The 22,123-nt window shown below is 44.6% G+C and overlaps 2 protein-coding genes across 4 annotated transcripts; both read left to right on the top strand.

The window, feature by feature from the left end:
* The first annotated feature begins 795 nt into the window (after positions 1-795).
* Positions 796-10,052, top strand: LOC308114280 (14-3-3 protein zeta-like). Of its 2 annotated transcripts, none has more exons than XM_080471031.1 (6): positions 796-891; positions 5,277-5,580; positions 6,967-7,087; positions 8,311-8,492; positions 8,625-8,720; positions 9,113-10,052. In XM_080471031.1, the coding sequence occupies exons 2-6, from the start codon at positions 5,284-5,286 to the stop codon at positions 9,161-9,163; spliced, it is 747 nt and encodes a 248-aa protein (XP_080327157.1). In that variant the 5' UTR covers positions 796-891; positions 5,277-5,283; the 3' UTR covers positions 9,164-10,052. The 2 variants fall into 2 exon arrangements, with proteins under 2 accessions (XP_080327157.1, XP_080327158.1); XM_080471032.1 differs by having other exon boundaries at positions 829-891; positions 5,282-5,580.
* A 2,486-nt stretch (positions 10,053-12,538) lies between these two features.
* Positions 12,539-18,748, top strand: LOC308114278 (polyadenylate-binding protein 1A). Of its 2 annotated transcripts, none has more exons than XM_080471025.1 (15): positions 12,539-13,351; positions 14,458-14,651; positions 14,806-14,921; positions 15,510-15,649; positions 15,749-15,843; positions 15,942-16,079; positions 16,301-16,396; positions 16,714-16,986; positions 17,213-17,303; positions 17,399-17,521; positions 17,602-17,744; positions 18,074-18,158; positions 18,273-18,403; positions 18,520-18,610; positions 18,697-18,748. In XM_080471025.1, exons 1-14 carry the CDS (start codon positions 13,159-13,161, stop codon positions 18,607-18,609), a joined length of 1,908 nt encoding a protein of 635 aa, XP_080327151.1. In that variant the 5' UTR covers positions 12,539-13,158; the 3' UTR covers position 18,610; positions 18,697-18,748. The 2 variants fall into 2 exon arrangements, with proteins under 2 accessions (XP_080327151.1, XP_080327152.1); XM_080471026.1 differs by having other exon boundaries at positions 12,544-13,351; positions 15,510-15,640.
* The last annotated feature ends 3,375 nt before the right edge of the window (positions 18,749-22,123 follow it).

Below are 22,123 nucleotides of genomic sequence, written 5' to 3'. Positions count from 1 at the left end.
AAAGCCGGTCCCGATGTCTGGCTAAAAGCACAAGTTTTATGTTGTATGTTGTAAAATGTCAGTGACCTAGGATGAATAGTCATGTTTTTGTAACACATTTACACATTTACACATAGTTGCTTCGAAAAAGGTTGCTCATCATTAGTTTAAGAAAGAAAGAAAAAAGCTGTCCCCGATGCCCTTTTCAGAAAACACTAAAAACACACACTTTTATTTTTTTTTCTTTACATCTGGAACCCACCTATAAACCAACTATTAGGTAAGTTACTATACTTTTACATTTCTTCCAATTTCATCCAGCTGTTCGATAATGAGTCACAATCATAGATGAATAGAAAAATATAGATGATTAGAAAAATTGCTATTTATCTTTAATTGCTGTAATTTCTTGTCCCATCCATCAATCCATTTACTGAATCTAGAGCAGGGGTGCACACTCCTGATCCTCAAGGTCCACGTTCCTGCAAGGTTTCAATGTGGCCTCACTTCACACACCTGATAAGAATGATTGGCCCCCCCTTAATTTAGTTTTTAGTAAAAAAAATAGAAAATTAAAAGATTTATTTTGCATTAAGTGATGGAGTCTGTGTTTTTCTGGTCAGTTTAATTCCTCCCAACAGATTTTAATATATATATAAGAGGCACACAGGGGTGTTTATGACACTAGTTTACTTTACCTTTCAATATTATATCTGGTAATTGTGACTTCAGAGAGCAATGAACTTGTGTTGCCCATAAACTACATCTCCCATGCTGCCCCGCGGCGCCGTTGCCTGGTAACCATTGACGTCAGCCACTGCCGTGATTGGAAGGAAACCCCGAGAACAGTGTTCAGTCGGACGGGCTGAGAGTCAGCTGTAGTTTGGTACGCCGACGTCTGCAAGTACACAGGTACGGAACGACTTTAATCTTTACAAAAATAATCTCACCTTATCTAAGGACAGTCTGCTGTAAGTGCTAGAAGATTACAATGATTCCAGTTCTGTGTCCTTATTGACTACGTGGCTCTGGGTGCGACGCACCACTATGAAGAACAATAGCCTAGCTTAGCCAGGATGTGGGATCCGTCTAATGGCTGGGTTCTGCAGCGGAACATCAGACAGAGAAGGCGTGTCAGTGCGGAAGGTTTGGCGCTCTGAAACGATCGTCCACACTCCCCTCCAATTTTAAATCTTATTAAAATTCATTCGTGAAGTAAGCGTGTGTTTTAGCCGTTATCTCAACCATTTGTGGTGCAGACGGCGGTAATTTTGTGAATAATGGCAACACCTGGTGACACGATTTATTCACGTTTTTGGTCCCGGCGGCGCCCACACAGTGCAATCATGTTATATAAAATTGAGGTATTAATTAGTTCATTCTTTTCTTCTGGTTTTTAATCCACAGTTGGTAGAAAGCCGCGTATGATCGTCATCAGGCGGAGAGCGAACCAATTAAGACGCACACCTTTTTTTTTTTTTTTTTTTTTTTTTTTAAAGCGGCCAATCGAGCAAGATTATTCTTTAATTTGAGATAATTACAAAAGTCTGAGAGCCTTTATTCTTTACACAGTATTGACCTGATGTTAAGTCTGAAGATTTACATAACCGTCCGTCCCTTCGTCCCCACCTTTCTCGTGGTGCGCTTGTCTTTCAGGAAATAGTTGGCACCATGTTGGAAACGGGCGCTCAGCTTTAGATTCTTTTGAATAGAATTGAAGGATCTGGTTTCTAATATTAATTTTTGATTGTGAATTCGGCGCTTTTTTGTGTGTGTTTTTGTCCGCGTGCGTTTAAAAAAAACGAGTGAGATTGTAAGCGGTAGTTCGCCACGTTCAGCCGCGCCTTGTTGCGCTCATGCTGCTTCCGCTTGTTGTGCAAACCACAGGTAGACAGAAGGGTGTGGTGAGCCTCTCTCTTTCTCTTTCTCTGCCGCTCTCTCTCTCTCTCTCTCTCTCTCTCTGCACCCCGCAGGCGTCTGTCTCACTCTGGATCAGGTTCTTCCTGCAGGTCTCTACCTCGACTGCAGCGCGAGATTCTTTCCACACGTTAAGATCAGACTGAAACCATGTAACTCGAAAAGCCTGCACACCTACAATCATGCTGGAAACCACGTGGAGCTCCAGTACAGACATTTACATCTATCAGTTGAATCTTAACGCAATTAGGGAGTGATCTCAAGGAAGTATTTGCTTTTGAAAGGTTCACTGAGGGCAAAACATGTGGCAGACCAGACCAGTAAAACTCATTTTAGTTGATTGCGATTTGCATGAAGTCTTTCTAGTTGCATCACATTCTGAAAGTGTTGATTTTTCTGAAGCCGATGTGAAGTTGTCTTTATTTGAAATGATCCGTGTCATGGTGACTCGCCAGACTATAGTGCTGAGGCGTTTCTACAGCCCTCTGCATGTCGTTTCTCACACGGTTGCAAAAGGGATTTCATGCAAATGTAGTTTAATAACCAAAAAGGTAGCTGGCGTTCTCTGCGGTTCGGTTCTTGGCACGATTATGTGTGGTTACCCGACTTAAACACAGCGAGTCACAGTTGATGGATTACTTTCAGACCATGTTGAGACGTTGAAGTTTTTTTATTTTTATTTTTACTTTTTTGTCATCCTGCAGGTTGGACCTGTGTAGGTTTGATGCCCATGCAGTAAATATCTGACTTTCTCAAAACATTTCCGACAGGTTAAATCTTTTTTTTTTAACTTCCTACCTTAAGGTTTTGTAATGCTTTACTCGATATGTAATGCAGTAGTATTTTGGGTGCCTTCTTTGGTGTGAGCATTAATCTGTCCAGAGGGAAAGTGACAAAGCCGCTACACTTTTCTCTGTGTTGTGAGACTTTTGGCCGCAAAATGAATCGATGGTCACAGTCCTGATGCCAAATCTACACAACATCCTCTCCCGTTTTGTACTCTTTATTGGTTTGTAAAAGGAGAGAAATGGTCTTTTTTTCAGATTTTGAACATGCCACATATTGTGGACGCTGATGGAAAAAGTGATTGATCCTTTGAAAGCCCTCTGGCTGTTTTGATGGGTCAGTCGGATGTAGGCTGTCGACGCAGTGATGGGTTAAGAGGTCTACATAGGCATGCTTTACATAGTGAACTGGGAGGGAGGCTAATGCAGTGTCGTGGCAGTAAAGCACCCAACAGTGTCACTGGTCGATTCAAGGCACCAGAAGAACTTTGATTCTAACAAGCGGCTTGTGCTCGGTCCCACATCGCTTCTCGTCTTAATCATTTTACCTGTTTGGTCTTTAACGCCTCCATCATTCTATATTAAACCTCTCAGGCAACTCCAATCCAAGTGAGTTTATTTTGCTTTAGTATCAAACTTCTGGCCACATTTATGTAATTCACTATGAAGTTTGATTGAACTGTTTTTTTTTATGCTGCTCATTTTAATACTTGGTATCGTACCACGATGGCAATTCATCTGACCTTGTAACTGAATAACAAACTTAATTTACTACTGAAGATTGATTCAGTTCGTGTCATTTCCATGAGTTTATCACTATTGTTTTGGGGGAGGAACGAAAATTTGATTCCAAAATATCAGATTATTTCCTGAACTTTCCAGAGTATGTCTTGTCAGTCAATAAAAGTTGTGAAGAGGCAAAAACGAGCGTATAAGATGCATGCATAACTGCACTGCACCGTTCTTTTTGCCTTCGATTAGCCTTTTTTGTTTGTATCCTTCACGTCACGTTTTCTCCAGTTTCTCACACACACAGAACCATTTAAAAAGAAAAATTGTTTTCTGCTGTATGTATATGTGTGTGTGTGTATATATATATATAAATAATGTGTGGCACTTACTCTAATCAGTTAGATCCAGTAGGAATTGGAAGGTTTTCTGTGGCGCTTTAGCAGCTTTTTGTTGCTAGGCAGTGACATCTAGTAGTCCAACATGGTATGTATCTCTATATTTCGATAAATGATCCTGTTAGCTCTCTTGCTCGAAGAACCTTCACAAGGTGTAAAGGCTTCTTGCAGTTCAAAGGCCTCTCCGGTGGTCGGCCCCGATGAAGGGCTGCATATGATGATGCTTTATTCCGCACGCAGTCGCCATCTTTTGCAGTCCTAAGCATTGACTGCTTGCCGGATCCCAGAAGAGAGTGAACCCCCGGGACACATGATGGCACCTCTCTGTCAAGAAGTGGTCCGATCTGCTTACATATCTGTAGCAAATGGTCTGGTGCAATATGTCTGCTGGCTGCCACCACATCTTCATATGTTCTCGGGTGCTCGTTCCCCTGCCAGTCCAATCCAATTACTGGCCAAACCATGAAGAAAATGTAGATTATCTGGAAAATTGAGTAAATGTCAGCCAGAAAACTTTCACATGCAACCTATTGGCCATTTTTTAATGACATTAAAATAAACTTTTAAACAATTTAAATATATATATCATCACTTCATTCAAATTAAAAGCGATTGTGCCAGAAAGTGTCATTGCGTGTGTCCCTGTTAGTTAGCATATGTGAGTGAATTAGCTCTAAAATTGGGAGGTGTGAATCTTGAGAAAAATCATAAATCTATGTATGAACAAAATCTTTCTTGCTCTTTTCTCTTGCTTGTAGTGAAAATTTTTTCAAATTAAGATCAACGGTTGTAGCCTACATATGACTATATACAAGATTTCAAGTAAAAGCTATGAAGCGTGAGAACAACCGACTTTTGGCTAAGCCCCGCCCACCTTAGATACTGTTGCTAAATGAGACAAGCCGTCACAGCGGACTCCATGTTTACGTGGCAGCCGTTGGTGTCGAAACCACAACGCAACACGCGCGAGACCGCAATTAGCGCTTAGCCACCTAGCTCACGTCGAGAGTGTGTGTGTGTTTGCTCGTACACAGCGATTAACATCATATCGGGCGATTTGCATGAGATTGTCAGTTTAGTTTCTTTATCCGCCTGTTCATTTTGAGGAGTTGGTTTGAAGTGGTGATTTGTGCTTTATCACTTCGTATCACGTTCCTAATATTGATGTACGTTAGCGAATGTTTTACAGGTGATCTGATCATCTCACCAGCAGAGAAAATGGATGAGGTGTAGTTCGGCCTAACGTCCCAGGAACTAGAAGAAAACGATCCCATGGCCTTTAGTAGCACTTAGTGTTGCAAGAACGAGCAAAGATGCTGTAAATATTTAGAGCACCTAAGGGCACAGCTGCTGGTATAATCAATTGATCAAAGAGTGTGTTTTTTTTTTTTCTATGTGCTACAAAGTAATAAAACACCCCCCCCCCCCCCCCCTTTCTTTTTTTCCCCCCCCCATATCTACCCTCCAGCGCAGCCATGTCTGACGATAAAGACAGTCTGGTGACTTACGCCAAGTTTGCGGAGCAAACTGAGCGTTACGAGGACATGGCGGAGTACATGAAGAAAATGACGGAAAGCAGTGCCGAGCTGTGCAACGAGGAGCGTAACCTGCTGTCGGTAGCCTACAAGAACGTCGTGGGCGCCCGCCGGTCCTCCTGGCGCGTGATTTCCAGCATCGAGCACAACAACGAGGACGAGACGAAAAAAGAGCTGGCCAAGTTGTACAAGAAAAAGGTCGAGGAGGAGCTGACCAAAATCTGCAACGATGTGCTGGTAAGACCTTTGATTTGCTAATGTGAATGACTTGAGGTGACTTCTTTAGCCATGCGTGGCCATGATGGAACTATTCACTCGTCACTGAGTCCAACTGAGCGTAGTCGGACCAGTGAAAGCTGTCCATTAATAACTTCCCATGAGCAGCAGGAACGGAGTATTAAGTGGAGCATGCCTGTGCTGCCTTCTCTAGGTGACCTACATCTCCAGCAGAAGCTCATCAGGAGTTCAGCGGCCCGGCTCCCTCTTCTTTCTCCACCCCCACCATCCTTCATTCACGCTCCCATCCCTTCTCGTTTCCACTGCCTTTTCCCTCTCTCAACCTTTGCTCCACGCTCATCTGCTCAGCCCGTCTTGTTCTCCTCCCCCATGCTTTTATGTCATGTGCATCCTCCCTCCCTGGGCTTTAAAGCAGCTGTTATGTAGCACAGCTGGGCTGAAGGCAGCCAGCTTGTCTCCCTGCTCGGTGTAGATCGGGGCGACGCGCATGTGCTCCAGAGCCGCATGTGGCTCTTTGGTCCCTCCGCTGTGGCTCTTTGAGCCTCGGCTCCACTGCGGTACATCCCGGAGCGGGCCGGCAAAGCGCACCCAGAACCAACTGTACTGCGCGGTCCCACTACAGAGGGTACGGTAAAATGTGGGCGGGGTTGTGAGCGACGCGAGGCTGTGATGTCTTTACGCAACAACAGTGCTGCGAAGAGCGCACTAGTTGCGGTCACTGCTCACAGCGGCTGCAGTTGCGCGGCCGTCCGAAGCTGTTGGGCTGCCCGCCTCCGCAGCTCAGCGGCCACGTGAAGCCGTGAGCTTCCTTTTTATTAGTGACCCCTTGGAAAACGTTCTCAATCCGAACTGCAGCGGCCATCTCCCGCTGGATCTCTTCTCCTGTTGCAGAGAGGAGAGCGCTGACATTTCAATAAACCCAGTCAACTAAACAACCAGTGTGTGCAAAGCGGCGTATGTGAGCAATAGCTGGAGTGTTCACGGCAGATGAGATATTTTAATATTTCAGACTTGTTGAGAGTGACGATGGTCACTATCAATAAGCAGACGTGTGGCGGAACGATGCTTCATGTTCACAGCCACAGAGAGTGGCGGTTATTCACTTGAAGCTAAATAATCCAGAATTACACAACTGAATGACATTGGTGTTTTTGGAACCATGAGTGGCGTGGCTTTCAATCTGCCGCATATATGCGCTGATTTAATGATATTATAGCGACCGGGGGGCAGTGCAGCTCCCAGTGTGTTCTGTTCAGTGGGAAACGAGTCCAAATGGCTCTTTGAGTGTTGAAGGTTGCCGACCCCTGATGTCGGGCAACGCTTGCCAATGTTGACTGGAACACATTAAGAGAACAGCCACTGAGTCCGTTATATTTCCTACCACAGAACCTCCTGGACAGTCCTCTGATTGCCAACGCCACGACAGCCGAGAGTAAAGTATTTTACCTGAAAATGAAGGGGGATTACTACCGCTACCTGGCCGAGGTGGCTTCAGATGGAAAGAAAGGTAAGTGGGTGTCCACAGGATTATCAGTACGTCTTAATCCCACCTTGTTGTATCATTCACTTTGTAGTATCTTGACCTACTTTATGCTGACTCATTATAAGACTGAAGTCAGTCAGGACACGCACAGCTTTGGCCCCGTTTCCACATTTCAAGTGAAAACGAAACATTCATTGTGTTTGTGGATTCGGTTTACGAAGCGACGGTGCCCAGACCCACTGAAAACGACTCCCGTGGTGGAACTTTTAAAAAAAAAAATGTTTGGGCTGTGTCCCAACTATACGGCGGAAGCACTGATACCGCGCGTGTACACCACGGCCATAGTGAATAGTTCTTCTGCACGTGTACAAGTAGATGGACAATATTCAAATGACCGTTTACTCGCCGTTGTCAATGTTCATAGCGTATTGTTCTCTTTGCGTACGTGTGTGCGGTTTCATTACAAAAACAATCCACAGCGCCATCTCATGGCCTGGCATGCTAACGACATCGTTTTCAGCCTTCCTTCTGTAAACAGACATTTTCAAAATGTTGCCATGTAAACGTGAAACTTTTCTGAAACGAAAGCGACGCTTGAAACATTGACGTGTAAACGGGGCCTCGGTTTAGTCTTTATCCGTTTAAAATCATGTCGAAGTCGTATAGTTTCTGCGACGGAGGGTGGTGACTACGCCACAATAATTTTAACTGGTGAGCAACTTTAGCAAGCCGGAGGGTCAACAGTGGACGGTGTTTATAGTCGGCGGACTCGGCGCCAACATGTTTAGTTTTAGTCGTACTGACGCAGTAATTCAGCTTCTCCACATTCTGAAATCTTTGTCTGCAGCTGAATAGCTGCCACGTCACCGATCTCCGGCCCTGACTGTAAAGCTGCTGTGAATTTAATTTTCACGCTACGATGAACTGATGTGCTCCTGTTTATTCATTTATTGATAGATTTGTGAGTGGTATTGATCTTTTAATCCAACTCTTGGCCAGACCTCGGATTATATTGAAGCTTGGACTAACATCCTGCCAATGACTCTTGCTGCTCTGTGACTGACCGCTGTTTTATGTGAAGTCACCATTCAGGTTTCAGGTTCCTCTTCTTGGTACTTTTCTCAAGTTCTGTTTCCACCGGTTCTTTAGCATTGGCCGGCTCTTTGTCTTCCACTCTGGAGATGATTTACAACATCTGTGTTCTATCATTCCCTAACTGGTTTCTCTCCTCTTTTGCATCATTTCAGAAAGTGAAGAAATTCCGCTGCATGTTGAACATTCGCAGGAGGCCTACCAGGCAGCTTTCAACATCGCCAATCTTGAAATGGAGCCGACGCACCCGATCCGCCTCGGTCTTGCCCTTAATTTCTCCGTGTTTTACTACGAGATAAAAAATTGCCCTGGGGAGGCCTGCGACCTGGCCAAGCAGGCAAGTCCCCATGACCATTAGGTTTTTTTTTTTATTGTTTTATTGTTTTTTTTTTTTCTTGAGATTTGTGAGGTCTTTTGGTGCTTTGGCTCTTTTTTCCAGCGTTTTAACAAAGTGTCACGTGTCCTGCAGGCTTTTGATGCCGCCATTTCGGAGCTCGACAAACTGAATGAAGACTCGTACAAAGACAGTACACTCATCATGCAGCTATTGAGAGACAACTTGACGGTAAGTCGGCTCTTATAAACAAGAACTAATCGAAGGGACAGACGTATATTGAGACTGAATCCAGTAGTCAAAAACAATATTTTTTCATACATAATCCAGAGAAGTTTATATTTAATGATGTGAACCTGGATTAGTGGGTTATCTATTGATCGTCCAGGAGATGGACAGGGTGGAGTGAGGAGCGATGGGGGGGGGGGAGGTGAGGAGCGATGGGGGTGGTGGGATGAAGAGCGATGGGGGTGGTGGGATGAAGAGCGATGGGGGTGGTGGGATGAAGAGCGACGCACTGTCTCGACTGTGGGGAGGAGTTTCCAGCTGTCCTGATGAATCTGTTCAAATGAGCTCATGTCTGTGTTCCTGACCCTCCTCTTCCTCCTCTTCCTCCTCCTCAGCTGTGGAAGTCTGACATTCAGCCCGATGAAGCAGAACCGCAGCAGAATTGAGCTGGGGCCCCCTTTAGTTCATCCCCGTCTGTCCAAGCTCATCTTCATCACGGTCACCAACACCACCTCATCATCATCATCATTCCACTTCCATCTATTTTCCTTTTTCTGTCTGTCCCCCAGCACTCCTCGTCCTCCATCGGTTCACTCTTCTCTTGTAACTGTGGAGGGGGGGAGGGGTAAGTTCTCAGAGGGTGTGGCAGGTTGATGAGTGACCCCCGGTTTGGGGACCGCTGACCTTTCTGTTTGGGAGCAATAATGGAGTCCCATTATTCTGGTGGTGGGCGGCCGAGCAAACGAGGAGAGCGAGACAGAAAAGTCCAGTTTGTTTCCTGCTTGTCTGAGCGGTCCTGCTGGGGTGGTTTCACTGAACCAGCCGCGGTCTGTACGAGGACGGGAGGTGTAACCGGGAGCGCTGGAGATGGAGGATGAAAGATTGAAGACATTCCATTTACTCTGTTGCTCAATTTCTACTCATTATGTTGGGTGTTTTTTTGTTTGGGCTTTTTATTTGTCGGAGGGGGGTGACCTGCTTTTTGTACATGTGTATTAATTACGAGGTATGAAAAACTTTGAAGAACAGAAGAGCACACAACCTTGTATTGTTGCTGTTTTGTACAAGCACAGCAGTAAAAAAAAAACAATCCCACCTGCTTCTCTAGTTACTGGTTTTTCAAATTACAAATGTATTTGTTTTTTGTCTGTCTTTTTAATACTTGCCTGAACTGCATGTTGGGAGGAGGGAGCTTGTGGAGGAGGAAAGTCGTCATAGGGCTGGTTAGCTTCGTTTGTCTTTTTCATACAGAATGCCTGAGCATAACTGTTATTTGGGGGGAAAAAACATGTAATTTCATGTAAGTGAAATAAAAAAAAATATATAAAGAGTCAAGGTCTGTGTGTTGATTTCCTCACGTCACTGCTGCGGTTTTTCAGATTAGTCAGAGCTTCATGAAGGATGAGTGAGTCACATCGCGGTGGAGGCTGGAAGCAGAAAGAAGCTGAGTCTCCATCAATATGATGGGAGAGTTACTGGAGGAAGAAGTACAGATGGCCTCCTGCAGTACTCCACATTTGATGTGATTCAGCAGCGAGTTAAAAAAAAAAAAAAAAGTCTCCGATGTGAAACGCATACTGCTTCGCAGTAACTGCCTGAAGACGAGCGAGAAGGCTTGGAAAGTATTTTGGTCTCCAGGGAGTGTCTGCCCTGCTGCTATGACTGGACTTGCAAGCGGCACAACCACCGCAGAGCAGCTGCTGAGTCTGCTGCACCGAGCCCTCTGGTCCACACACCGTCCATGACGGGCCCTAGGAAACTTCGTCTGCTCAGTGGAAATTAAGCCCAAATCGTTTGGCTTTCAGCTTTTAATGAAAGACGGGACTGGGGTGTTTCCCGGTCATGCTGCAGATTTGTAATTATTTCTTTTTACCACCTCCTCCAGGCCTCTGCAGAGTAGAGCATGAGTACTGTAATAAACAATCTGGGCTGTTTAGTGCTGACGCATCACAAAGAAAATACCCTGCATGGTCCAGTCGCCTGCTCCACTCAGTGTCACCTGTTTGGCAGGAGAAAGGAAGTGTCGGTGACGATCTTAACTCACTGAATACTAAACTGATTTTCACCTGGGGTCTTTTTTGTGCAAATGTCATACATGTAGGTATGATACTGGACACATGGTTCATAGTGGGCTAAACAGGAATAGAATGTTGTGATTTGTGATCTATGATAGGTAAGTTTGTAAAACACATACATAGAAACACTAATATATGATGGAGAAGCAGATTGTGCTCTACTCAATGTTGAGTTAAAAAAGAATGAGTACACGAGTAGAATAGAGGACGCCGCCCCCCTGGTGGATGAAAGAAGGATTTATTTAAAAAAAAATTATATTTAAAATATATATGAATAAACTGTAATACTGTCGAAATCTCTTTATGCCAACAAACTAACAATGTACCTTCAACTGTATGCGCTTAATTTTATATAGATAATCTTCAATAAATGAGAGGATTTCGTGATTTCTCTCTATCCAGTGGTGTGTGTGTGTGTGTGTGTGTGTGTGTGTGTGTGTGTGTGTGTGTGTGTGTGTGTGTGTGTGTGTGGTCTATACTTTTAAGTGGGTGTAGTGGGAATATCTTACTTCTGTTCGAGTGAAAGAATTACATACAGCCTGTGTCTAATGTCCATTCACAGTAACAGCGCCACCTATTGGTAAAAGAAAGTTTAAGGAACTATATTTTCACATTTCATGGCCCCACACTTTGTGACATCATCTTTGAGATTAGTAGGGATATGACGCACATCAGGACACACACATTTGTCTGAGAATATAATAAGATTTAATCTGGACAGTAATGAACCATCCCAGGTAGAGGTCATTCAGTTTGCTGACACATGACAAAGAATCCATCAGGTAACATCCATGTTTGAGTTCATGCCAAACCTTCCTGACCAGCAGGTTATTAAACATTATTGTTTAAATAGACTGAAACGGAGGTGGTGAGTTTTATTGTGGCTGGGGGCGTGGCCCAAAGAGGCCATCCTAAGTTGAATGATTGATAACACTACAGATGTCATAAGAATCTTGTCTTTGATGTTAAAAAAAAAGGCATTTACCTCTTTTCACATCAGCTTCACATCTACTTCACATGTTTGATTAACTTTTTTTCCAGTTTCTGATCATTTTAACTACAAATATGTCCACTGTGCAGATATTGACACATGCTGACACAGAACACAAACAGGTTATTATTATTTGACATCAGAACACTAGCGTTGGGCGTTTTTCACCCAGGCAATTATTGACATTTGATTGTGTGAATGTTAATTCTGAGAATCATTTGCTTTTTTATGCCTCGCATTTAGACTTTTTAAAATAGTGTAACTTTTCTAGAATTTATTTTTTTTAATTCTTCAGGTTATACCTCTTTAAAACCTTCACCAATTTAAACAATACAACCTCTAAACTTGTTTTTAAACTTCTTCATAGCTTTCAAACTTTTTAAAATATATAAACTGACTAAAATTATTGTTAACATTGAAGTGGAAGGGGAAAACCCTTGAATTTCCTTTAAACTCCTTCAAGTTTGAACAACTACAGGTGCCATACTTTTTATTTAAAACTATTTCTATTTAACTTTCAAAATGTTCCCACATCGGTCCATTATTCAGGTGACATTCTCAGTCGAAATCCCGCAAATAATAATAATAATAATAATAATAATAATAATAATAATAATAATAATAATAATAATAATAATAATAATAATAATAATAAAATCTAGGTACCACACAGTCGATTGATCAGTCTGAATTAAAAAAAAGATCTTCTAAAGTCTCGCGAGACTTGTGACGTCAGCTGGCTGTGACCGCGCCGTGGTTCGGACGGGATCTGGAAACAACCTCCTCCGACCTTCCTTTCATTCCCGTAATCCGTCTGCGTAGGGTGTGCTCCGGAGCTAGTCTCGGCACACATTTTATTATTATGAAACAAACCAAAAGCTAGAGACGCACGCAGACATATTTTTATAAGAAAACTTGAAAAAAAAATCGGTGAAGCAGGATTTGATTTGCCAAAAAACCCACAGATAACGGGAAGAAGACGAAAGAAAAAAAAAAAAAAAAAAAAAACCGGAACGTGAGCAAGCTAAAGCTGTTAGCCGTCATTGTTGAAAGCGTGGGCGATTACCGTTGGCTGGACAAACCCGTCAAACACACGTTTCTTCGTCTTTTTGGAGATAGTAGCTCGCTAGAACATTTGTTTACTACACTGCCTCTTCGGAGCTCTGTAAAGCGACTCGTGAAGGATTTATAATGCCAATTTGTTGAAACCCGCTAGCCACATCGGGTAGGCCGCAAGCCGACATTTTGCTAATCTTGCGCCAAGGAGCGCACGCTGCAAGCCGGTTGGAATTCTTTCACGCTGCTAGTTTGTTTTTGTCAAGATTCTCTGAAAGTCAACAGTTGTCACGTTGTTTGAGGACACGAGTCGTCCACGATGAACCCAAGCGCACCAAGTTACCCCATGGCCTCACTATATGTGGGGGACCTGCACCCGGACGTTACTGAGGCCATGCTCTACGAGAAATTCAGCCCGGCAGGCCCCATCCTCTCCATCAGGGTGTGCAGGGACATGATCACCCGCCGCTCCTTGGGCTATGCCTACGTGAACTTCCAGCAGCCTGCAGATGGTGAGTGTTGCCTCCTCGTGATGTGTTGAAGATGCACCGTGCCTTCACCTGACTCCATTTTGAACACGCACGCCTGGTACCGTGTGTGTCGGTCAGCAAGTTGATGGCTCCAGATGAAACACCCAACATCTATTCCTGCTGTAACATCGACTATGTGTACTGTTTTCTGCCACTGTGGCCAGTCTGAACAGACATTGACGCCATTGCAGCGTGAATGTGGTGATAACCGATGTCCGTTACACTAGATATAACTTGGAACTTAATGACAATCCTCAGTTTGATAAAGTCTTATTCATTATAATTCACCTCAGGGTTTCCCTTCACGTGCTGTACAGTTAGATGCGTTTTTGCTTTTAGCTAATGCACTGTAATTGTAACCTATGTATTGACTGCTTGATACGTTTGCATTGCCTGGGTTTACAACAGTTGAGGCTTGGTTGGTACAGAGGTTGTCTGTCAATTGAAAGGTTGTAGGGTCAAGTTCCAGTGTCCACCTGTTGCAGTGTCCCCGAGCAAGACACTGAACCCCAATTTATTCCCAATGTGAACCATTATGGCACTTAATGACAATACTCATTTTGAAAGTAGTAATCACTGCAGGGTTTCCCTCCACATGCTGCTGAGTTAATGGTTTTTGCGATATTCCACTTTAGTTGGCTCATTGTAAGTCACAATCCATCTAATATATTCTCCATGCTTGCATATGCAGAGATATTTGAAATAACTGCAGTTGCTTTTCTATTGCGATCTTTTGCAAATATTTTTGGTAAAGCTCCTGGGATTTAAATTTCCTCGAGGGAGTCATCACAAGGGATATATAAAGTCGAGTCTAAGTAATAGTTACTTTTACATTTGACTATTGGTTTGGGAAGATTCCTCAACAACTCATATTATAACATAGTTAGCATAAAGGTTAAAGAAGCTTGTAAAGGTTGCCACCGCCCTACTCTCAGTTCACCCAAAGAGCAGTGTGAATCTATAGTGTTTCTGACAGAAATGATCCTTGTGGGTGTCTTATCTGGATGGTTTCAGTGTTCATTATGTTTGATGGTGCATCTTGAGGAGCTTCTCTGCTAATAACGTTTCTTTTTGTGGTCTGTGTGTAGCCGAGCGAGCTCTGGACACAATGAACTTTGATGTGATCAAAGGCCGGCCTCTCCGCATCATGTGGTCTCAGCGTGACCCCTCCCTGAGAAAGAGCGGAGTAGGCAACATCTTCATCAAGAACCTGGACAAATCCATTGATAACAAGGCCCTGTACGACACCTTCTCCGCCTTTGGGAACATCCTGTCCTGCAAGGTAAGCGCGGGGGACTTGTTCCCCCCGTTTGTGCTGTGTGTTGGCGTAGAGCACTACTTTGCATGACAGCAGTGGAACTTGTTGAGTGGATTGTGTTTGAAAGCGCATGGTGTTTGAGAAGGTTTTTGACTCCCTAAAATCTTCCTCTTCCAAGGTGGTTTGTGATGAAAATGGCTCAAAGGGTTACGGCTTTGTGCACTTTGAGACCCACGAGGCTGCCGAGCGCGCCATTGAGAAAATGAACGGCATGTTGCTCAATGACAGAAAAGTGTAAGTGTGCTTACTGTTCCTTAACTTGTCAACGCGATTGTGAATTTTTACATCTAATCGGTGTGATCTTTCTTTTTGTGTGTGTAACTGCATCTTGTTTTAAAACTCATCTCTCAGTATCGACTCACTCTGCAGTGTGTCTTTTATATGCATAGTTCAGAAAGCAGGGACATGATCAGTTCAATCCAGGTAGTTTTATACAGCACTAATTCAATGGAGTTGTTTCAGTAAAATGTAGATTAAGAGAAGCAAGCATTGCTGTGAACACTAAATAACCTGGAGATGAACATGCCTCTGTGGTAAACAGCTGCTCTGACTGGTGAGAGAAGAACCAGACACAATGATGAATTAGTAACTTTTAACTAGCTGTAAGTTGGGCAGAAACAGAAAAGTCAAGAGTAAGCCTTTGTGCTCCTGCTTTTCCCTGTACTTCATTCACTGGTACAAGTCTTATAATGTACTGTGGCACTGCTGAAGCATTTACTTCAACATAGAGAGACAAATACATTATCCATGTTGCTACTACAAGTTACAGTGTGAGGCTTGGACGTATGACTTTGTGTTTAACAAAGATGTTTTCCTTCACAGATTTGTTGGACGTTTTAAATCGCGTAAGGAGAGGGAGGCTGAGCTCGGGGCCCGCGCCAGGGAATTCACCAACGTTTACATCAAGAACTTTGGAGAGGACATGGACGATGAGAAGCTTAAAGAACTGTTTGGTAAATATGGTAAGATTCTGGTTTAACATGTTTGTAGCGTTCACAGCAGAGGATGTGAGCTGAAGGACGGAGAGGCGCTGTGTTTTTATTGGCTGCTGTTTATGACAGGGCCCGCACTCAGTATTCGCGTCATGACTGACGAGAGTGGCAAATCTAAGGGATTTGGCTTCGTCAGCTTCGAGAGACACGAGGACGCACAGAAGGTTAGAGCCACTTCTGAGGGCAACTGATGGGATAGATTGACTATTGACTGCCCTTCAGTCTGCTTCAAATCACTTCAGCCATGGTTGTTTCTTCCCAGGCGGTGGACGACATGAACGGCAAAGAGCTGAACGGCCGGCAGGTGTACGTGGGCCGCGCACAGAAGAAGGGCGAGCGGCAGAATGAGCTCAAGCGCAAGTTTGAGCAGATGAAACAGGATCGCATGACAAGATATCAGGTTAGTGGATTCAACTTGTCTCACTGGGTCAAGCAGAAGCTGGTTCTTCATCAGGCTCAAGTGTTGAGAACTTCCATCCAAAGCCTTAATTTGCGGTGAACCGAGTCACCTTGTAAACTTCTTTTTCAAAACCCAGTTTGAGAAGCGCAGAGACGTACAGCGGTGAATGACTGTGTTTTGGGACGACGCACTAACTCGTCATTTGTCTTTGAATAAACCAGGGGGTCAACCTGTACGTGAAGAACCTTGATGACGGCTTGGATGACGAGCGTCTGCGCAAAGAATTTTCTCCCTTTGGAACCATAACAAGCGCCAAGGTAAGCACTCGGCAAGCAGTGAATTATAAACGAGTGCATTTTTCATTCCAAGGGGAAAAATGGGGTTCGACAATATGAGAATGAATGAGCAGAAGGAAAAACCATTTATCAGCTGTTTGTCCAGATAGAATCACTTCACCTAATTTCAGAATACTTCCGTAGTGTTCAAACATAAGTGATTTTGTGCTTTAGAAGTTATTAAAAACTCCAGAACCAGATGTTGGGTCTGCTGATGTGATGATTCCTTCCAGACCTCAATACATCTTTTATAAACTCGTCTGATAGTAGCAAGAGTTGAACTGGTGTCTGCTTCACAGGTGATGATGGAAGGTGGCCGCAGCAAAGGCTTTGGCTTCGTGTGCTTCTCCTCGCCGGAGGAGGCCACCAAGGCTGTGACGGAGATGAACGGCCGCATCGTGGCCACAAAGCCTCTTTACGTGGCGCTGGCCCAGAGGAAAGAGGAGCGTCAGGCCCACCTCACCAACCAGTACATGCAGAGGATGGCCACCGTCCGCGCGGTGCCCAACCCGGTCCTCAACCCCTACCAGCCTGCCCCGCCCTCCGGCTACTTCATGGCAGCCATTCCCCAGGTACAGTGGCCGTTACAGAATGATGTCAAATATAGGGCTTCAGCAGCGATGTATCCCGTTTTGATTTTTCTTTCTTAGTCCTTCATCTTGATTCGCCTGATGTCTCGTTTCATTTATCACAGGCAGCTCAATGTTGATCTTAGGTACCAGGGAGCAACGTGTTCAGCTTGTTTCTGTCCAACAAAGGGCTGTGGATCATGGGATTTTTTTCCCCCTTTATTTTCAGGCCCAGAACCGCGCTGCGTATTACTCTGCCAACCAGCTTGCCCAGCTCCGTCCCAGCCCCCGCTGGGCCACTCAAGGCGTGCGCCCCCAGCGTAAGTGGTCATACACATTATGTATCTACGTTTGAACTGAGCTGAATGATGTTGATCGTGCATTAGTAACCAGATCATCCTTGTTTTCCATTCAGACTTCCAGAACATGCCCAACACCATGCGCCCATCAGCTCCCAGGCCCCAGACCTTCAACACCATTCGTGCGACCACGGCCACCAACACACAGGTCCCACGCATGATGGCCTCCCAGCGTATGCGTAAGTGTCTCTGTGGTCACCTATTTTTACCCAAAACACTTGGCAAACAATCAAGTAACTTGTGTTTTTGGTCCCTTTAGCCACTCAGGCCCTCAGCCAGCGCCCGGCTAGTGCTTCAGCCACCGCCGCCCCGGTGCGCGCCATGCCCCAATACAAGTACGCCGCCGGCGTGCGCAACCCTCAGCAGCACATGGCCTCCCAGCCACAGGTCACCATGCAGCAGGTAAAGAACAGAAGTCTCACTGTTAACTGTGAGGAAGACATGAGTTCTTCACTCAGAAATATGTGAGTGAGTTTAGATGAGAGGGAAAACTTCCTTTGAAATATTCAGCTTGTATGTCAGTAATGTAGAAACTCCACAACAGTGGATGAGTGGATGTAGGTTTTAAAGCTGAAAACGGTTGAAGAATGGTGAAGTGTAGCTATCAGGGAAAAATCAGTGACTTTTTGTTTTAACTCATGACTAAGATAAACGTCTTGCAAACTTTGGCTCTGTATGGTAATTACTCAGTGCTTCGTCTTTGGACTTACATGTTGGTCTTCCTCCCTCAGCCTGCTGTCCACGTCCAGGGACAGGAGCCCCTGACTGCCTCCATGTTGGCTGCAGCGCCACCTCAGGAACAGAAGCAGATGCTCGGTCAGTTCGTCACCTGATGAGGGATATAGAGACGCATTGTTTTGAGTGAATGGAAGAATTCTTCCTAAAGAATTCCCTGGAAGAGGTTGTTGACTTGTTTTTCCTGTCCTGCAGGCGAGCGTCTGTTCCCTCTGATCCAGAACATGCACCCCAGCCTGGCTGGAAAGATCACCGGCATGCTGCTGGAGATCGACAACTCTGAACTGCTGCACATGCTGGAGTCGCCGGAGTCGCTGCGCTCAAAGGTCAGTTCATTCGCTCTTCTGCGTGACTCCTTGCACCTCTTTTCGGACCGGCAGCGCTTTGCGGTGTGGCGTGTTGAGCAGGACGGGCTGTGACCGCTCGGTGCTTTGTGTTGCAGGTGGATGAGGCCGTCGCCGTGCTTCAGGCCCACCAGGCCAAAGAGGCCGCCCAGAAGTCCACCACCCCCGCTGGCGTGCCCAGTGTCTAAGGTGAGTTCGTTGTTGTGACGGTAGTTGAACGCAGATGTCGCAGTGGAAGAGCTGCAGTGTAATGTGTGTCCTCTCTTGTCTTGCAGAGCATTTTGAAACCTGCTTCACCGATGGAAAAAGAAAAAAAAAAAAAACAAACATTGAAAAAGCTAAAACTCTGAAAACATTGCAAAATGATAAATTATTTCTTAAAAAAAAAATAAAAAAAATTGACTCTGCCGGGTCTATGGATGGTTTGACTAGACCTTGTTCATAAAAAAAATTTGTTTAAAAAAAATAGCAAAATAGAGAAAAAAATTGAGATGATAAATTTGAATGCATTCCTGTTTTATGTCATTTTATTGTGTCAGTGCTCAGAATGTCGACAGCGTGGAGCGAGGCAGAAGCTGAGTGTTCTGAAGGGTGATTTGTATCGTAAACTACTGGCTGTAATAAATTGTCATTCAATAACTCCTGCTGCAGTTTGAGTCATGATGTGAACTCCACCAGGTGGCGCTGTCACCCAAGTCTGAGCTTCACCTGCACTGATGAGGCTCATGTTTTTAACAGTATTCAGGAGTCAAACTACATCTTAACTTGCAGAAAGTAGGGCAGCGTGCATAAACACATCAGCTGTTTGACTGTTAGGAGTGAATATTATTTGAGTCCATGAGACCCTGCAACTCGTCCTTCAGAAATGCAGCTGGGTTCAATTCTTGATTTCTTCCACATCCTCACGCTCTTGGTGTCTTCCCTGTGATCGACTTACACTTCATATAGACACTTAAATCAGCTTTAAAGTGTAAAGAGCAAAAATCACACTGATGCCGTCATATTATTTGGGGAAAATCGACCAGAGAGATTTATTCCTAGGAGACCCCCTCTACCAGGGGTGTCAAACATGAGACCTGTGGACTAAAACGGACCTATATGAGGTTCCAACCCGGCCCACCAAACCAAGCAGATGTTTAGAGCCAGAGCTGAGACATCGGTGATGCTGCTCAGTCCGGCTGTCGGGCCAAGCTTGGAAAAAACACCCATAATGCAACAGTGAGAGAAGCTTCTTAGACATCTCACTGCATTTTGCACCAGAAGGTTTTATGAAAATTGGCTCTATGTTGCGATAGTAGTCATTTTCTGTAGTAATAGTTTTTTTGTGAAAACTGGACATTTTCACGAGTCATCTGCACCACAACAAAGAAAGCTTGAATTTAAAGGTTATTATGGGATTATTTTAACCAGTCAGGATGGAATTGGTTTGTGTGGCCCCTGAACTGAAAATGTGTTTGACACCCTGAGACCTGCAGGAAGGATCCCGACCATACACCAGTTATATTTTGTCACAAAGGGGAAAAAGAAATGCAGAAACCCAGAACTAAACAAGCTGATATTGGGAGTGGACAGCAGTGGAAAACCAGCCGCACTAAATCAGCAGTAATGGCACACTGTGCAGGTGAACTTTTGTCAATTTCTGCACTAAAGCTGAGGAGAAAAACTTTGAGATTATATCTTTATTGAAGTCAAACTGGGTTCATGTGGAAGTACAATGAGTTTGAATGTGCTGCACTATACTTCACACTACTGCTGTCTGACCACACAAATCGGACTAAATGAGTTTTTATGTGACCCTACTGTATTTTCTTCTGTTTTTTGACTCCTGAAGCCTCTTTGACCCACAAAACACGCTCAAAAACTCACCAAAACTTTGCACGCTCATCAAGACTGGTGAAACATTTAAGGAAATGTAAAAATTAAACCCCAGAGTTCCAAAATGTGCTCTCCAGCGCCACCTAGAAACACTAAAACGGCCACCACAGCCCGTAGGAATGTTGTAGGGAGATCAAAACAAAAATAAATTGTTCGCCTCATCAAGACCTAAATATCGCGTGCCAATAACCCTGACTTAAATCCAACAGGAGGTATGCAATTTGCCTTTCAAAATAAGATTTGCAAACGCTGTCTCCTTTGAGGGTGAATATGGTACCGGCTTCAAAACACTATTAAATGACAGAGGAGACTCTCCTGATCATAAAATCAGTTTGACTTTTAGATTAGTCGAGCGGTTTCGTTTTCATTAGTTGTCAAAGTTCTGAATGCTGAATCTTACACGTGTGTTTTGTGGACTTGGAGAAGGCTTATGACCCTGTCCCCCGAGATGTCTTATGGGAGGTGCTAAGGGACTACAGAGCACCGGAACCGCTGCTGCAGGTAATCTGGTCTTTGTACTCCCAATGTAAGAGCTGAGTCCGTAGACTTGTCACTAAGATGGACTTGTTCATGGTGGGCGCTGGCCTCCACCAGGGCTGCGCCCTGTCACACCTTTTGTTTGTGATTTTCATGGACAGGGTGTCGAGGCCCAGCCGGGTGCAGGTGGACGTCGTCCTTCTGGCGGCGGCGCATGAGGGCCTCCAGTGTTCACTGGAACGGTTCGCAACTGAGTGTGAAGCGGTTGGGATGCAGGTCAGCACCTCCAAATCTGAGTCCATGGTCCTCTCATGGGAAAGGATGACATGCCCCCTCCAGGTAGGGGGGTGGACCTTCCCCAGGAAACTCTAAAGTCGAGCCGCGACTCCTCCACATTGAGAGGGGCCAGCTGAGGTGTTTCAGGCATCTGATTAGGTCGCCCCGTTTAGAGGTCTACTAGGCATGTCCGACTGGAGCCGAGGTGAGCCCAGGACTCGCTGGAGAGATTATATCTCTGGCTGGGCCTGGGAGCGTCTCGGGGGTCCCTCCAGAAGAGCTGGAAGAAGCTGCAGGGGACAGGGATGCCTGGGCTTCTCTGCTATGTGGTGAAAACCTTTGTCCTAGATTGGTTCAATCTGAGCTTGTGTTCCACTGTTAGTTTGTGCCTGCCTGTTTAAAACAGTTTAATCAAAAGATGTTGTTGATAAAGTTGGCCTTTCTATATCGATTCTTTCAGGATTTTATCTCAATGTCCATGTTTACAAAACAAGTCTCTCTAAACAAGGCCAAATGAATGAGCTACAGTGACGTCATGCTACGCGGTGATATCAATGCATTTTGATTGGACGGCACTTTGGGTGGCTGTCCTCTGTTACTGGATTAACAGATATAAATATTTAATAATAATATTTTATATGTTTATGTTACATTAGATATAATGTTTAAATGGTCCAGAGGCCATGATAAGGCCGACCCCGACGAGCCAGAGGCCAGAGTGCGAGGTCCCGATCAAGGCTGCTTGCAGTTTTAATTTAAAAGAAAAATGTTTTGTTAAAAGTGTCAACAAGATTCAGTCACCGGCAGTGAGAAGTGAATAGGAAAGCATCAGGCCTAATGTAGTGCCGAAGATTTTGAAAACCAGTGTTGAGCACAACTATTTCCATTATCTATACCACCTGGCCCGAGGGCCAGAACCGGCCTGTCAGCGTCCAGTCCGGCCTGCGAGAAAGAAATCCTGCCAGCTGTATGAAATTATGACATTAACTGCAATGTATTGATTTGACCACCAGGGGCGCGTTTTAGTTTCTGTTATGTGGTGATCAGGGTTACTACACAGATGGAGAAAAGTCT

The sequence above is a fragment of the Lipophrys pholis genome, assembly GCF_963383615.2.
Source record: "Lipophrys pholis genome assembly, chromosome: 9".
NCBI classification, from domain to species: Eukaryota; Metazoa; Chordata; class Actinopteri; order Blenniiformes; family Blenniidae; genus Lipophrys; species Lipophrys pholis.
Note: the sequence above shows the minus strand (reverse complement) of the source record. Positions and strands in the feature narration are given on the sequence as shown.